This window comes from Otolemur garnettii, unplaced genomic scaffold (assembly GCF_000181295.1).
Source record: "Otolemur garnettii isolate 467f Iridium unplaced genomic scaffold, OtoGar3 scaffold00031, whole genome shotgun sequence".
In the NCBI taxonomy this organism is placed as follows: Eukaryota; Metazoa; Chordata; class Mammalia; order Primates; family Galagidae; genus Otolemur; species Otolemur garnettii.
In genome coordinates, this window is record NW_003852426.1 from 9694668 (window position 1) to 9712193 (window position 17526).

A 17526-nucleotide genomic window follows, 5' to 3' on the forward strand; every position below is an offset into this window, starting at 1 on the left:
ACAGCAGCAGCTTTTAGTTGTAATTTCAGGGTCGCGGCTCGCCTCAGGAAGGTTGAAGTGCACTCTTCAATCTTCTCTCTTGTCTCTGCTCCAAACCATCAGCTACTTTGCTAAGGTTCTGTCCTTTCAGCCTCCTTCTGGACGGGAGCTTCTGTAAAAAGCTGGCTGCAGTTCGCCATCTTGGCTCCGCCAATCATATTTACTCATGTTAACATAAATATTTCTTTTGTAGTCCCAGTTCCTATGAAGAAATCATGTAACTCACCTCTCCCCCAGTCCCAAATGCACACACTTGCCCATGTGTCCCTCCATCTATTTCTGTCTTTAAACTTTTGTGTATGTTGACTTTCGTATCTCTAGTCCTGTAGATGGTCTTGAGAGTGCACAAAAATTCAATAAAACAATGATCCTAGAGAAAAAGAAATTGCTCTGAGCAGCTATTATTACCATTGTAGTACTACAATTTAGTAATCTAATGATATAAGGGGCCATACTTTTATTTTGATTAAATGAAATTTGCACTAAAGCAGGGAAATTAATTAACTGTTAACTGAGGGTTCTAATAAAACAAAGAACAATTTAGGACTGGAAGATTTTAAGAGACTGGTACAAGATTAAACTAATTTTTAAGATAAAACTCAGAAAAAATTAAATTATATGCATAAAATATAATTGCATAAAAATATAATTTTATATATTTGCATATATAAAGCCCATTTGCATTAAATATGAGAAAGTTTTTATTTGCTTAAATATAATTAATCTTACTATTAAAGATTCAAGGAAAAAGCAAGGTTAGAAATAATAAGAGTAGGGAGGCATAAATGGGAGAGTGATCAGAGAAAGAGGCAGAGGGGGAAAGGAGGTGATATGAGGTGAGGGCCACACAGAAGAAAGACATCCAAAGAAGGGGACGTGGCATCCTATCTGGTTCATAGACACAGCCCAGCTTTAACTCTCTCAGTTGTTTTATCTGAGTTTCCAGTAAACCTGGGACTTAACCAGTCCAGGAAGAGACTCTGTCCTTCTTCCCTGCCAGGCAGGGAGGGCCTGGCCCCTCAATTTACTGCCTCCATTGCCTCTCAGGAGCACTTGGTAGCAGCTATTAAAAATCCTCTGTGGCCTAACTGGTGCTGTTGGTCTATTTTGAAATGACTCCTCACTACAGGTTCCCCATGGGGCTACACGAACCTCCTAAACTTCACTATCTAAAGGTGCCCAAAGCACCCCATACCTCCTTGTCTTAGACCTTAGCTTCCTCTTCAAGAGATGCTTGTCCCAATCTTGCTGGAGGATATAAACTGCACACTTAAACAGGGAGGCACCTTGAACGTGGTATTTACTCCTCCTCACAGTCTTGCTATTACACCTCATTTTTACAGATGAACAAATGGAGACCCAAAAGAGTAAAGGTCTTCACCTATTAACAGCACATGGTCTTCCCACCCTCCCAAGCTTTAGCAAGTGTCCTCCGTGCCATGGCACCTGTTTTTTCGTAGCATACTGAATAGGAAGCGAACGTGATTCCATTTTGTCCGTGTGTTCCTATACTGCCACCCAGAGGTGATTATTGTAATAAAAATGATCCACTAGCTAATTCCCCTGCAGATCCAGCTGTGCTCTTTACCACCCCTGGAAATCCTGCACGCTGTTAGCACAGTGGCAATAACACTGTTCTGGGAGTTGGAGGACAGCAGCATAAGGCTTGTTTCTGCCAGTTACTGACTGTGTATGCGTGTTACATTGGTGTGTCATTTGGAGTTCGCATTTCTGGGTCCTCAGCTTTCCTAGCTGTAAAATAGGACTTAAAAACTAAATTCAACATATATCAATTTGATGAATATTTATTGGTTGAATCACTTTCCTACAAAGCCTCCAGGTAAGTGCTATCAAGAGTACAAAGATGAATACTGTACCCCAGAAATGCATTAATGTACATAGTTACCATTCAATTAAAAAAAAAAAGAAAAGAAAAAAAAAAGAGTACAAAGATGAATAGGACAAGTTCCTGCCCTCTAGATGCACAGACTCTAGTTGGAGGGAAATAATCTATAGGCAGATTTTTTTTTCAGATTAATATAAGGATACATACAATTAGGTAACATTGCTTGTGTTTGTCAGGTAAAGTTCAAGTTGTAGTTGAGTCCTTCCTACAGACAGATTTTGATACAAGCCATACTTGATGTAGAGAAAAATACCTTGCTGTGGCTTTTGGTTGACTAGTTTTGGAAGACTTCCTGAAAGTAGTGAAAGCAGTTTTCCAGGAAATGTTCTCAAATAAGTAGTACTAGTTTTAAAATGCCTTCTTTTAACATAATTTTAAGAGTGACACATGATTCTGTAGGATCAGGAACAGAGAGGCATAAAGAATGCTGTTGAAACTATTTCAATGTAGACTCAATATTTAGTAAGAGCATTCTGTCAATGTTAAATTTCCTGAATTAAAATACTGGACTGTGGTGATATAAGAGGAGGTCCTGATTCTTAGGAGATTTGCTAACATATTTGGAGTTAAAAGTTCTGTAAACAGTTCATAAATAATAATAATGAAAATATTAAGTACTAAATAGAGAGTAATAAACCAAGTGTTATTTAGTGAAGCTGGGGGAAGTATATATGAGAGATCGTTGTACTAGTCTTGCAATTTTCTTGAAAGTTGAAAATGTTTTTAAAACATAATTTAAAAAAATATGTCATTTTATGCAGGGAAAAAAATACCTTCCAGACATCCAATTTAGCCTCTCTAGTAGAAGGAGATGCAAATACAATTCAAAGTGGATTTTGGCAATTGGCTGTACCAAGTAAGGTACTTGGTGTTCCCATAGGAAGGTCTCAAGTGAAGAGTTCACATTCGGCCTGCCTACCTCCTTGGTTTCTTTGTATCAATGCCTCTTTTTTTCCTACTTATTCTGACTACAAATAAAGTTAACATTTTTCATGCATGCAGTGTGGAAACAGGGCCAAGGGAATGGGACATTCTATTAATAACTTAAAGCTGGCAAGAAAGCTGGAGGAAATTGAACAAAAGCGTTTTAGCAGGCTTGTTTTACGCATGGCAGTGTAAGTGCTATGGGACCTTAATGCTAGTGGGCATAATTTAAAAAAATTATCCGGAGAAACCAAAATACAGATAGATTTGACTAATGATAGTAATTTCTTCTGTCGTTCAAAAGACGCTTTGGCTTAAACCTCTTAAATTGATAACAAACAGTAGTAAGTTGGATCTGCCATAATAACTAGCAATTACAATTCTGATTTTTTCTTTCTTTTTTGTTTTTAATAACAGGAGTTAGAATCTGAGCGGGTTAAACTTTTAGAGGACGTTACTTTTAATAAGCGGAAGATGAAAGAACTTGAAGATAACCTCCTTTATAAATTAAGTACTACAAAAGGTATTGCGTTATTAAGAAGTAATGAAGTAATGGATTCTAAGTAGGGATTCCTTTTACAACCTTTTCAATACCCTCATGTTAGGAAATAGTTGAATTGTCAATATAAAAACAAGCAAGGCAATTTCCATCTTGACATTAAAGAGGGACTGGAGACAACCTGATTTTTGAATTAGCAAAAAGACTGAGCATCTAAGAATAACACAATTTTCTTCATGTAATTGCTCTCTTTTGAGAAAAATAAAGGCTCCCAATAGAGGTAGGTAACTCATTATAGGCTAATTTGCTTACCCAGAGGAAACTAATGTGCTCAATCTATTTTTTTTTTAGATTGACTGTTTCATTTGGCATGAAGATGCAGTTATCACAGTGGGTTATGACACATGTAATCCATGTCAGATGAGCTCGGGCATCAGAGGCCCAGCTTCCTCTCTGCTTGGCTTGATCTCCCACTTAGTAGCCAAAGATCTGTATTCTCTGGGCAGACAAATCATCACACTACACCCCAATTTGAGAATATACTCTCTCTGCAATCTATATGAAATTGGAAGAGTTTGCGAGCTCATCCTAGAAAAAGTGCTTACATACCTCATTGCTGAGTATTGCTATGGGCACCTTTGAAATACTCCCCTTAGAAAACTATGCACTGATGCCAGCAATTTTGGAACTCTTTGTCTGGAACGGCCATCAGAGCTGTTGTCATATAGCACACAAAACCACAACAGTAATAAGTGCCACTTGGCAAGACTCCATCACATGTTGACATGAACTAGCCATGAGACACTAATACATGGAGGTTAAGAAACTTTACTGGGTTGTTTGTACAGTGCTGACAGTGTAAGTGTACAGTGACAAATCCACAAACTGAATTGTCAGACTTGGTACAACGAGGACAGCTCTGATGGTCATTCCAGAAAGAGTTCTAAAACTGCTTTGAAGAGTGGACTAGGCATTGGTGTCACTGCATAACTTCCCAAGAGGAGTGCTTTAAAGGTGACTGTAGTGATATTTAGCAATGAGGTATGCAGCACATTTTCTAGGATGAGTTTGTGAACTTAATTGTCCAACCTCATAAAAAGAAAATTTTACCCATGAGGCAAATCTCAACAACCTAAATTTCAGTAATCTATAATGAAGACTTCCAATAGCACTTTATTCTCAAGATTAAAAAAAAAATCTTAACCTTGCAGAAACACTATACCTTTAAGGTGAGCTCAGTACAAAGTCCTTTTATCTGCCTTAAGGGCATGGTTTCTGCTGATGAAGATGTGTGTTCTTGGTGCGGTGACTTCTCCCAGGCATTTGAAATGCCTCTGTGCATTGTCGATGTAGAAAGGAGAGTTGAGGGCTATCCTCCTGGTCCAGCCAAGGGTGCTGGAGTGAGACCTCTTTCCTGTGAGATTAATCCGAAGTAGGCTTCCATACCAGACATAGCATGCCTGCCAGAGTAACTCAGTGTGTCCTGTGGCACTCACCTGCTGTCTAGAACTCTAGGATGAGCCAGAGTGCTACTATTTGCAGCTATGGTGACTGTTAACTCAGTATATCCAAAGTGATTTTTGATATCTTAAAGTTGAATTCATTGTCATTAATGTGCTATTTCTATTAAAAGCAATACTGAGGGGAAAAACTAAAAATAAAATAAAGATTTCTCTTCCTGGTGAGATGCTTTTTACTATATTCCAGTTTACTGTTGTTGGAGATGAAAAGGGATTTGGGTTTTCCATGGCAAGGATTGTTCTACTGAAGTGGGAGGGCAGAGTGCATCATTCACCTGTTCAGCCCATGTATGCAGCATCTGGATCAGCTCACACCCAGAGACGAGTGCGATGGACACATGGTGACACTTTGAAGAGAGCCACCAAGATGAGAATGGGGATGAAAGCCTGTCACAAAGGGAATAGCTAAAAACCACTAGAGATGTGATCGAGCATTGTCTTTAGACATCTGAAAACTCATCAATGGGTCTTTTGCTTTTTGCAAATTTTTGGATAGAGCAGGAGATACTCGCTTGGCAGGAATGTTTGGAAAGATTTAGGCACTGTGTACTATTTGGATGAGAAGCCTTTCAGTGGCCCCAGATTCTACTCTTCCAGTACTCTTCCTGTAGACTTTGGAGAAACCGAGTTGAGAGTTGACAGTCATACTTCCAATGTGCTGTGTCTTGTTTTGTGACTCTTCCATCTGTGGACCAAAGTTTCCCTGTTTTGGTGTTCAGGTTCACTGGTAGATGATGAATCTCTCATTGGTGTCCTCCGCACTACCAAACAGACAGCGGCTGAAGTGAGTGAAAAGTTACACGTGGCCGCAGAAACCGAGGTCAAGATCAACACGGCTCAGGAGGAGTTCCGGCCGGCAGCCACCCGCGGTAGCATCCTCTACTTCCTCATCACGGAGATGAGTATGGTCAACATCATGTACCAGACCTCGCTGGCCCAGTTCTTGAAGTTGTTTGACCAGTCAATGGCCAGGTGAGCCCTTAACATTGTTGCCTCAAAGTAATGACCTAAAAGTTGTGTTTGTATGTCTATTCTTTCTAGAAATTGATTTTTACTTCTTTGATTTGTAAAATACATTGCAGATCTGAAAAGTCTCCGCTACCTCAAAAGAGAATCACAAATATTATTGAGTATCTGACATATGAAGTTTTTACATACTCGGTCAGGGGCCTATACGAAAACCACAAATTCCTTTTCGTGCTCCTCATGACCTTAAAGATTGATCTTCAGAGAGGAACAGTGAAGCACAGAGAGTTTCAGGCTCTCATCAAAGGTAAAGTGAGTGGAATACAAACGTGGTGTGTGAAGCACGTCGCTTTTGACGTACTCTTTGGGATGCTGCGAACCTGTTTCCTGATACGATAGGGAAACTGTGTTCTAATCAAAGTGTGGTATTGTTTTTTAATAAGTTTTTTTGCCTGATTTTTATTATTTTGCTCTGGTTATTTAAAATTCAGGTCTGTGCTAATTCTGTGACTTTCAGCTTTATGATTGTATTCGGTGTGTTCTTCGTCAGCCATGTTTAGGAGAGCCGATTGCCAGTGTGAAGAAGAGTGAAGGTAGAGGTGAGCTTTCCAGGCAGGAGTGTAAAACAAGACTCACTTGCGTTTCTTATTTGGAGTTAATCCTGCCCATTGCTTGTCTCCATGTGAAAGGCATAATTGAGAAGAGGCAAGAACAGCATTTCCATTTCATTTCAGTCATGCGAGTATTTACTGAGTGTGTGCTAGGTGGCCATCCTATCAGGAAACAAGGGGATACTGGGGACAGAGCAGCTGAGTGTTCTAAAAGAGATAAGAAACAAAGTGTTAGGTCTAAAAGGAAGAAGAGGTTAGGTGTGGTTGGTGAAATTGAAAAAAAAAAAGGATTCTTGGGAAATAATGCCTTTGTGAGGTAAGCCATAAATTGGGGGATTATTTGGTCCACAGTAAAAAATATTTCAGTAATTTTTGTGTTTGTTGCTTTATATACATAATTTAACAAATTATTTTCTGGCTCTCCACACTTCTAAATAAGAAAGTGGCATTTGAGATGGACCTTGGAGAGGTCGGAATGAGGAAGGCAGTGGAATGGCATGAGAAAAGGTGTGAGTGGAGTGTTTAAGTTACAGGAGTCAGTCAGGTCCTGGTGAATGAAAGGTGGATTTGGGAGAATAATGAGAACAAGGGCCCAGCATGTAAATTGTGACACCTTGTGGAGCCTGAATTCCTATGGAAGGATTTTCTTCCACTGGTAAGAAAGAGAGAGTTGTAGAAGGCAGTGATCAGTGTGGGCCTTGAGGAAGATGAAGCTGGCAGACGTGGATAGTGGAGAAAAGAGATTCACAGGAGACTCTTAGTCTTTCAACCACAGGAAATGCATTCCCAACCTAGGGTGAAGGCAATGGGAATGGAAAGGGAGAAAAGGACCTGAGGATTAAAAGTGGCAACTGATGAATCCAGGCACCAAGAGACGAGTCAGAAATGAATGTGCAGAGATTCCAGGTCTGTTTGGTTGGATCAGAGGAAGTTGAAATATGCCATCTGGTTCATATTTTTTCTCAGCTGTCATACATCTGGGGAGGTCGGTGTCATACTGTATCTCTAGGAAGAATGCAGTGTGGTGGGCGTAAGAGGCTCGTACCAGCAGCTGGGGAAATGACAGGGCACTTCCACTGACGGCCATGTGATCTCAGGCAGTGATCACTGAGGGCCTGCAGGTACAAGAGGCTGGGGGACACGGAAGGAAATGATGAGTATCACTTGGGAGAAGGGACAGGTGCTACGGAGGACCATCCAGACATTAGGGGTTCATGGTGAATAAAGTGAGCATCTATTTACCAAATCTAGAAAGCTCCTTTGATGTGCTTCAGAAGTTGTTAGCTCTCACTGGACTTGGGGCTGCAGGCCCAGTGTTGTGGGGCACTAGGCATAGGGGCGGGGGTCATTGCAGCATGCTGGACTCCAGGCAGCTGGACGCTAGGGTCTGAATGTTTGTGTCCCTCCAAAACTCCTACGTTGAAATCCTAACCCCCGTGGCGACTCGGTCAGGAGGGTTTAGCCCTTGTGAATGGGATCAGGGCCCTTATAAAAGGCTAGAGGGAGGTCGTATGCCCTTCCCACATGTGGGGACACAGCCGGAAGAGTCAGGGAGAACCTGATTGTCTAGCACCAGGACAGCCAATGAGAGGAGTTTGCATTTAATGGAATTAGCAATAGGGAGTCATCAAATATTTTAATGAACAGGGATGTGGCATGAACAGAGCAGTGCTTTATGAAGATTAACTTGGGATTTTATGATAGATTGATTACAGAAGTACTATCAGCTCAGCAGTAAAAGGTTTTTTAAAAAACACAACTAGTTGGGCCAGGTGCAGTGGCTCACGCCCATAATCCTAGCACTCTGGGAGGCAGAAGCGGGATGATTGCTAGAGTTCAGGAGTTCAAGACCAGCCCATGCAAGAGCAAGACCCCTGGTCTGTACTAAAAATAGAAAAATTAGCTGTGTATATAGTCTCAGCTACTTGGGAGGCTGAGGCAGAAGGATCACATGAGCCCAGGAGTCTGAGGTTGCTGTGAGCTGTGATGATGCCACTGCTCTCTGCCTGGGGTGACAGAACGAGACTCTGTCTCAAAACAAACAGCCCCCGCAAAACTGGGTTCTCGTACAGCTTGCATTAGTTATGACTGGCTTATATTTTGACTGAATTTTTTTCTAAAAGATGATATTCCCTTTTTTTTCATGTTTCTTTTTTTTTAACAAAGTTAACAAATATGCCCCTAAGATCATACATGCTTCTTGATCATTTTGAACTCAGTACTAAGTGGGAGATGAAGAGTTATTTATCACAGTAGGAATGTTTGATTTCCCAAGAGTGACAGTCCTTTTTGTTTCAATTATTGCTTATTTTCTACAGTATTTGTAAGGTGACTTTGTCTCTCTCCTTCAATGGAGAATGTCAGAACAGTTTGAAAAGTAAAATGGATATAGAGCAATTGATATACTTGTTTTCTCTACTTGGTTATTTTAGAAAGATACCATCTTTCTTTTGTCAAAGACCCTGGACAAAAACACACTTTAGGGGATCTGCTCTTGCCTCCCAGGGTAACTGGACCTGGGCCATCTAAGACACAGAGAAAGAAAGAGAGAGAGAGATTAATATCAAGTAACAACTTAACAGCTAATGATTACATAGCTCTTATTATGGGTCTAAGGCAGTTTTTTTAACCTTTTTTGTCTCATGGCACACTTGAACCTATAGTTAAACTTCCGCAGCACACTTAAATTATGTTGATCAAAAGAGAAAAGAGTATAAAAAAGAACATACTATGCTTTGAACTTCTTTCAAAAATAATTTAATTAATGATCTTTAAAAAATTTCGAGGCATACCTAAGGTCTTCTCCTGGCACACCAGTTGAAAAATCACTGGTCTAGACTGTTCTAAGTTTTCTATATACATTATTTAACCCTCACAGCAATCAATCCAGTACATTCTATCATTATATCCATTTGACCGATGAGGAAACTGAGAGGGATTCATGTTCCTTGTCCAAGTTTATGCAGCTAATAAGAGGCAGTCAGGATATTTTGGGAAATATTTTGTTCTGTGTTAGTTTAGGTATCCAATATGTTTGGAAACACGGAAGTAATTTAAATATCTTCTCCTGGTGTCTCTAAAGCTTGTGATTCCATGAAAACATTTCTTTGATGATAACCAAGAAGAAGAGAGATGAGGGTATGTGGGAGCAGCCACCTGTTAAGGCTGCAGGTGGCTCTGCCTAGTGGTTGATTCTCAAAGCAGCATCTCACACGCCTTAGCTACTCCTGCTCAGCTTACAGCTCCTCCCCACCCCCACTCCACCCCCCAACAATGAGAGGAAAGTTTGTTCTGAACATGTTGCAACCCTCAGAGTCACTGAGCCCAAGTCCTTTGCGAAGGAAGCCAAGGTAACAAAAGTGCTTCAGTTTACACACCTCAGGACAGTGCCAGATAGGGAGACCTGACACCTGTAGTTCCCTCTCCCCCTGCCATTTTTGCCCAGGAGTTGATTTGTGAAGTAGAAGAAAATGGTGCATTTTTAAGGAGGATTATAAGATGTAAAAATTAAAAAATCAGCGTGGCGCCTATGGCTCAAGGAGTAGGGCGCCAGCCCCATATACTGGGGGTGGTGGGTTCAAGCCTGGCCCCAGACAAAAACTGCAAAAAACCAAAGTTCAAAAATCACTGTTTCACATACATCTGAATAAAAACAGTGGAGACAGAATTAGTATGAGACAACATTACTAAAGACATGCAATGGAGGAATCTTGACATTGTCAATATAATCATGTATTTCACTGGAAAATGGCACATTGGGTAAGAACATTTGGCTTGTGATTTGCTTTAAAATAGGATCTGATGCCATAACTCACATTCTCCACTAGATTGTAAGCTCCACGGGAACAGGGCCCTGGTTTGATTTTCTCTGCGGTGTCCCTGGTTCCTGGAATGTGTCGGATACATAGAGGGTGTTCAATACATATTTATTCAATAAGTGAATGAATAACTGGTTTGAACCGCCCTCCCTCCATCTGATTATCTGTTTGGCCTACTCACAAATAGTATTGAAGATAAAACTTCCGCAGGTGTAATGGCTAAGAAGTGATTTTTTTAAATCATACACATAAAGATCAACCTATTTATTGATATCAAAATGATAAATTTCAGCTTGTTAAAAAAATAAAGAAAAAGGCAAACTACCATAACCACTGAGAGAAATTCTTTGCAGGAAAAAATGATAAAGAGTTGCTATCTGTATTTTAGAAGATGGTATAAATCAACAAATAAACACTCAAACTTGAAGAAAACATACCAAAAAAAGATAATCACATTTCCCATAATAGTATTATTTTCTAATTTTCCTTTTCTTTTCTGTAGTATGGTTATCTCATTTCTAATATTTAGAAGATGAATTTCTAAAAGTGACGTACAAGCTGAGCTGGTTCACAAAGTCTGATGCTTTCCCCTAGGGGGAGCAGCTCTGGATCTGAAAGCCTGCCCTCCCAAGCCCTTTCGCTGGATCCTCGACATGACTTGGTTGAATCTTGTGGAGCTGAGCAAACTGCCACAATTTGCAGAAATCATGAACCAGGTAATGCAATAAAGGGCTGGTTACAAGTCCGGATTTGTAAACCCGAACACAACCAGGTTGTTTTAATTGGGGCCTCCTAGTGTCAATTCCGTCACCCAAGGTGTCAACCCAGTAGTGTAGATTTAGGGCTCTGTGGCTGTTTGGGAGAGATTTGGGGCAGATGAACTTCAGCGTTAACCTTATCAGAGGTGGAGGCAACTATTCATTCCTTCTCTGTGGTGAGCGTGGTCATTTTTATATGCCAATTTGAGTTGTGCTAGAATCAAAAGCTGTAGGTGGCCCCTTTTATATGGTAGTCGATTAATGTTTTTACATTTTTACTTCTTCTGCCTGTGATTAAATAGTTTGTACAAATTTGAGTTTAAGGGAAATTAAGAGGTCTGGGGTCATTTTTAAAAAATCAATCATTTTAATGATAAAACTATAAAATAGTGAAATATAACAGTAAAAAGGGTAAAACAGTACCAATTTACTTGTTATTGTTTTTTCTTGCTTGGAAATGTAATTTGGTTATTGTGGATTAGTTGTTGATTCAACTATCACTGGAAAATGGTGATGCATCTCAGAATAAAATAGTTGTTTATTACTGGGATCTGTTACAAATGCTGGTAGTTACTGCTTCTCTGTGGTTGCTGGTGACCAAGAATGGGGCCTTCAGTAGCCTACAGATTGGCAGAGGCCTCATGCTGTGATCACCAATCTCCTACCCAACATACTACATTTGCTATCTTCTTATTGGGTGGCATTTCTGAAGGATTATGTAGATTCAGCCATGGTTGGTCAGGGTTAACTGGATAAGCCCCCTGGGTTCCATCTGTGGGTGAGCAATGAGCTTTGTTTTGTAGTTCAAAACTCGTGCCCTGCTCTGTGGGTTATATTGACCTAGGGACATATATTATTGCTTGCTTCTGCCAGTTAGATTTAAGTACCCCTGATGGTAGTTATCACTGTTTACTGTGGGATAGGTACTTTGCAATGATAAGAACTCTGCAGGGGAAGTTTTATTGACCCTACCTTATACAAGGGAAAGCTGAGAGTCAAAGAGATTAAGTACTTGCCCAAAGCTGCATAGTTAGTAAGTGACAAAGCTGTAATTTGACCTCATGCTCTTCCCATGCCACAGCAGGTTATTTGGGAACCTGCCATCAGGAGGCCATTGGTCTGGCATGTCTGTGGGGAGGAAGGGAGAAGATAGAAAATCAGTCTCCTGGCCAAATGGGTATCAGGAACTAAAACAAAAATAACCTCAAACAGAAGCCACTGTGGCCTTGGCATCTCAGGCATGTGGTTTGTGCCAAGAGGTGAGGGCCAGGAAAAGAAGTGGGAAGTGGAGGTGGATGGCAAAGGGCTGGAAGTTGTCCCACTCAGAAGCTCTGCTATGGTCAGTCCTCATCAGCAGGTGGAAGGCCAGTAGCTCAGAACAATTGTGTGCTTCCTTCTTGTGCCTCCTCTCTGGGCGCTGGCTGGGGAGGCCTGCAGGGGGCGCCGTGGGTAGCAGTGCTGAGGTGCAGGTGCAGTGAGGGAGGGCAGGCAATGTGGCTGCCCTGCCAGCAGCATGCCAGGCAGATTCTCTGAGGGCTGCCAGCCAGGGGGAGCCACTGCAATCTTCAGAGGAAAGACAGTGCTTGTGAAACATTTGGGAAATACCCCTCCATCTTTTAGTGCCCCAAGGACAAAATGAGTTACAGAGTGACTGTTTCATTGTTATTTTGTTTATTGTTACCCTGTCTGGATCCAATGTGAATTGTTCTCATGACGTGTGACTTTGGGAGTTATTTAACCTATCTATGTCTCCATAAAATGTGGGGATTAAAAAAGAAATGTGGACTTGATAAGAGGAAAAAGTCCAATCCTCAGGTCAGGCACATAGCATCTGCTATTCACTGCTGGTGCTTACCAGGGCTTTTGGAAAGTCCCTGCAAACACTGTGAGTGAGTGATAAGCCTGCTGAGGAGCAGCCACAGGCTCAGCAATTTACAGTCTTGATTATTAGTCCTGATAGCCCTTAGGCTACAGGGAGCACCTTGTAACACCTCTGAAAACTTGGGGTCCTCCCCAGGCTTCTGAAAGATGTTTGGGGCCACCTCCTGGAGAGAAGTCTTTCATTCTTAGGTTTAAAGTCTCCAGGAATTTCGATTTTGCCATCTATTTCTATTTTTTAAGTAGAGAGCAACATACAGAGTTTGGTAATCAGAGTGGTCTGTGTCAGTGGTTCTCAAGTGAGGATTTGTACCACCTCCGCAATGGCTGGGGACAATTTTGAATATTCTGACCCGGGTGCTACTGGCATCTGGTCAGTAGAAGCCAGGGATGCTGCTAAAGTCCTCAGGACAGACCGCACAGTAAAGAATTAGTCAGCACAAAACAACAATAACATCAAGATTGAGAAGCCTTGATCTGTGTTTCTTCCTGCCTGACCATTTGGTATAATTAATACGTGATCCTAATTTTAACAAGTCATGTTTTTAAAAAATGGGAACAGTGAAAGGGAACAATAATATCCAGGCTATTTGAGTCATTGATTCTGAAGAAATATTGAAACTGTGTTGTTATGCTTGAAAAATTATCTACCTATGAAGAACGACCTTCTAAGGTTAATCAGAATCCTCTCCAGTATATTCTGATCAAATATCGTTCTGTGGCTTGTTAATTGGCTTGTTTCTTTTAGATATCTCGTAATGAGAAGGGGTGGAAAAGCTGGTTTGATAAAGATGCTCCAGAGGAGGAGATTATCCCTGATGGATATAATGATTCACTAGATACTTGCCGGAAACTTCTACTTATCAGGTGAGAATAGGTATCACCAAATTACAGAGCTTACCCCAGGGATTTCACTTAACTACTTTCCTATAGTTATTGTAAGAAATGTGTGTGCTTCCAAATGGTGGTTTGGGATGGCAATTCTTCAGTTTCTTGACAAGCAAAATAAAATGGTGATGGTGGCAGGGAATGATGTATTTTGACAGTGTATTAATGATAGTGCTTTTAGCAAAAAATGCGAAAAATGCTTTTATTATTCATTTTCCTCATTATTTACCAATAAGTGAATCATTTATTGTTGAATTTAGGTCTTCAAAAAAATGGACCCCACGAAGTCACAAGACAATTCGTTTATAAGTTAAAATTCAACTGTGCTTGAGAAAAAACAAGACTATTGCACTATTAAAATGTATTAATATAATTTGGGCTATGTAAATGGAAATAGAAGTTTAAAATTGATTTTAAGGAAGGCCATTCTCTTCTCTCCTCACTTTTCATATTTTCTCAATATACAGTAGCTCAAAGCGGCTTTATATATTGGAAAAATCAATGCTTTGTGTGTGTGTGCACGTGTGTGTATGTGTGTGCAATATATGTGAGGGTGATGGGTGGGTAAAGCAGCGGGGCAGAGTTAGGAGAGATAAGACCACAGAAAGAAAAACAAAAAGATGTAGGATGACTTGGGGGAAGGTTTTATCTTTCCTAATGTTATATGCCAGAACTTGCACATCTTTAGAACCAAGTTATTTGCTGGTTATTGTCACCCGCCCTTCAAGAGTGATTAGAGTGGCAGTAATGGTGACCTCAGTCTACAGAGTGTAAAAGGACTACTTGTTTTTATTGGAACCAATGTGTCTATTTTTTATTCATCATTTTAAAATTGGATCTGTCACAAATGTAATCTAGTAAATAAGACTCTTTCGAGCTTGTCTATGATCTAACATTCCAGATATGAGATGACGTTAATTTAATGTGTCTGAGTGTGTAGAACACACGATAGCTCAGTACACAAATGGTATGACATAAAGGTTTGCTGATTCTCCCCTGGAAGATGGCAGAGCTTGAGAGGGTGGCAGGTTGGCACCTGTTAAGTACAGGAGCTGGCGGAGGACACCGTGTTGTTCCTGGCTCTTCCCTACTCCTACCGGCCTCTGGCACCAAAACCACGTGACTGAGTTTGTGCCCATCCAGGGGTGGGAGACCTTGCCATCTCACTTACACAGATCTGCGTAAGGGAGAAATAGCTTGTTGCTGTTTTGCTAATTAAACATCTGTTCCTTATCTGTTCAGAATTTTATGTAATAAAAAAATGAACACACTGAATTTATTTCTTCTGACTTGTATTCATTTTTAGGTCTTGGTGCCCAGACCGTACTGTCTTTCAAGCAAGAAAGTATATTGCAGATTCTTTGGAGGAGAAGTACACAGAACCAGTTATCTTAAATCTGGAGAAGACCTGGGAAGAAAGTGACACCCGAACCCCTCTGATATGTTTCCTGTCCATGGGGTCTGATCCCACCATTCAGATTGATGCGTTGGCCAAGAAACTGAAACTGGGTATGATAGTAGCAATTAGCAATTTAGCTACATTTCTGTATTTTCAAATTTTGCCTTTCATAATTTCATAATGGCTTCTTAGAAATATCTGTAAAACTGAGTTAGAAAAAATCTTAAGCTTATTCTTCCTTTCTAATTCTACCGTATTTCCCAGATGGAGGGTGATATAAGTATCTCTGTGTGGAGAGGCACACACTCGTCTGCCATCTACTTATTTTTCTGTTGGTTGTTTTTTTAAGTAGTAAGCAGGTGGCTGTATTGCATGCATAGCAGACTAGCAAAAATGAACACAGGGGAGCAAAAGTCTATGTCATTGCCATGCTTCTATAAAATGACAAAGCAGGCTTGGCACCCGTACTCAGTGAGTGGAGCACTGGCCACATATACTGAGGCTGGCAGGTTTGAACCTGGCCCCGGCCTGTTAAACAACAATGACAGCTGCAACCATAAAAGAGCCGGCGTTGTGGCAGGGGCCTGTAGTCCCAGGTACTTGGGAGGCTGAGGCGAGACAATCGGTTAAGCCCAAGAGTTTGAGGTTGCTGTGAGCTGTGATACAACAGCACTCTACTGAGGGTGATATAGTGAGACTCTGTCTCAAAAAAAAAAAAAAAAAAAAAAAAAAAAAAGCAAAGTTCGTTTTATCACACATTGGAAAACTCTGGCCATTATTGTAATGGAGAGTAATGAGGGATTCATTCATTCCTGCTTTCATTCGACAACCAGTCTACACAGGCAATGTGCGGGACTTGGGGAGTACATAGATGAGTGTTTTTCAACCTTTTTTATCTCATGGCACTCTGGAACCTATAGTTAAAACTTTGCCAGCATACTTAAGTTATGCTTGTATAGTTAAAAAAAAATGATATAAGTTTCTTATAAGAAACATGGTTAAGTTATGTTGATCAAAAAAAGTAGAGGAAAAGAAGAATTATACTTACTAAGCTTTGAACTTCTTTCAAAAATAATTTGATTAATGATCTTTAAAAAATTGTGAGGCACACCTAAGCTCTTGCGGCACCCCGGTTGAAAGTCACTGCCAGAAGAATACAGCGCAGCGGGGAAAGACAAGACGGGGAAGCAGGAAACTGGAGGCAGCGTCACAGCTGGGCTGACAGAAGTGGCTGATCTCAGGATTCAGAGCTACGCAGGCTCCTAGGGTCTGGGGAAAGGCACCTCTGATATTTTCAGAAGGATCTTTAAAAAATTACTGGGCAGGATGATGGGAGAAAGAAGAAAAGTTGTTCCGGGGGAGGAGGCAGGGCAAGGAGTTATAAACACGTAAGTGTGGCAGCAGGGACTGTGTCAGTGGAACTAAAGGACAGGATTGCAGAGCAGGTCCTTACAGGATTGAGCCAGTCTGTAAGTTTATCCCTCTCCATACCCTGAGAATCTGAATGTTGTTGGCACTGCCACTTAAGACCTTCCGGGTTCAGGTCTCTGTAGTGTTACCTTGTTGGGTAATTCATTCGGGTCTTTATAAAGATTACAAAAGTAATTGATCATAAATCACTAAAGCAATAATAAAATTACATTGAATTTATGATATAGTTAAAGAAACATGGTATAATAAAATCAATTTGGTCATGTTCAGGTCCTAGCCATATGTCTCTGTGCACGAAGGCATGGTCTACGGTTGTGCCCTCTTTTCCTGTCTTTACTGTGCTCTGTTCATGGTTGCCACGCTGGTCTGTGTTCTCAGTGGATCTGCGTTGAAACAGTATTTTCTTCTATCTGAACACTGATATAAAGAAGGTTCTTTTGGCAATTGCTCGTGGTTAAGTCCCATTAGCTGTCTTTGAAGTAGACGTCTTTGCTCTGTAATTACTGTGGCACACTAGCGATCTAAGTTGACCTAAGAGTAGCTCCCCTCTAGCAGCCTTAGAGTTAGCAAATCTCCCTCCAGACTATGGCTTTGTCCCACTTCTCTCTGCACATAGGTGCCTTTTTTCTCTCTGGCCACAAACCACTCTTTTCCACATGGCAGAATTCCTGGCTTCTTGTGGCTCATAGGTGTCACTGCTAACTAACATACTCAGCCAGTTTAGTGCGCGCAGGGAAACTCCACTTCCTTTCTTGGTCCTAAGTCCAGATTTCTGGGGAAGAAACTCATTGGCTTGGCTTTAGTCATGTGCTCCTTTCTGGGCCAATCAATGAATTGTTGCTATGGCAATAGATTCATAGTAGGAATCATATATGGAGCAGGGGTGAGG

General features: G+C 40.8%; 1 protein-coding gene across 1 annotated transcript in view; it reads left to right on the plus strand.

Moving 5' to 3' along the window:
• The window catches only part of DNAH8 (dynein axonemal heavy chain 8), a 294583-nt gene that overhangs the window by 211957 nt on the left and 65100 nt on the right, over window positions 1–17526 (plus strand). Inside the window, exons 75-80 of the mRNA XM_003789318.3 lie at window positions 3287–3392; window positions 5608–5860; window positions 5971–6161; window positions 10878–10999; window positions 13668–13786; window positions 15114–15316. Of these exons, the coding sequence (XP_003789366.3) occupies window positions 3287–3392; window positions 5608–5860; window positions 5971–6161; window positions 10878–10999; window positions 13668–13786; window positions 15114–15316 (994 nt within the window). The remainder of the gene's footprint in view (window positions 1–3286; window positions 3393–5607; window positions 5861–5970; window positions 6162–10877; window positions 11000–13667; window positions 13787–15113; window positions 15317–17526) is intronic.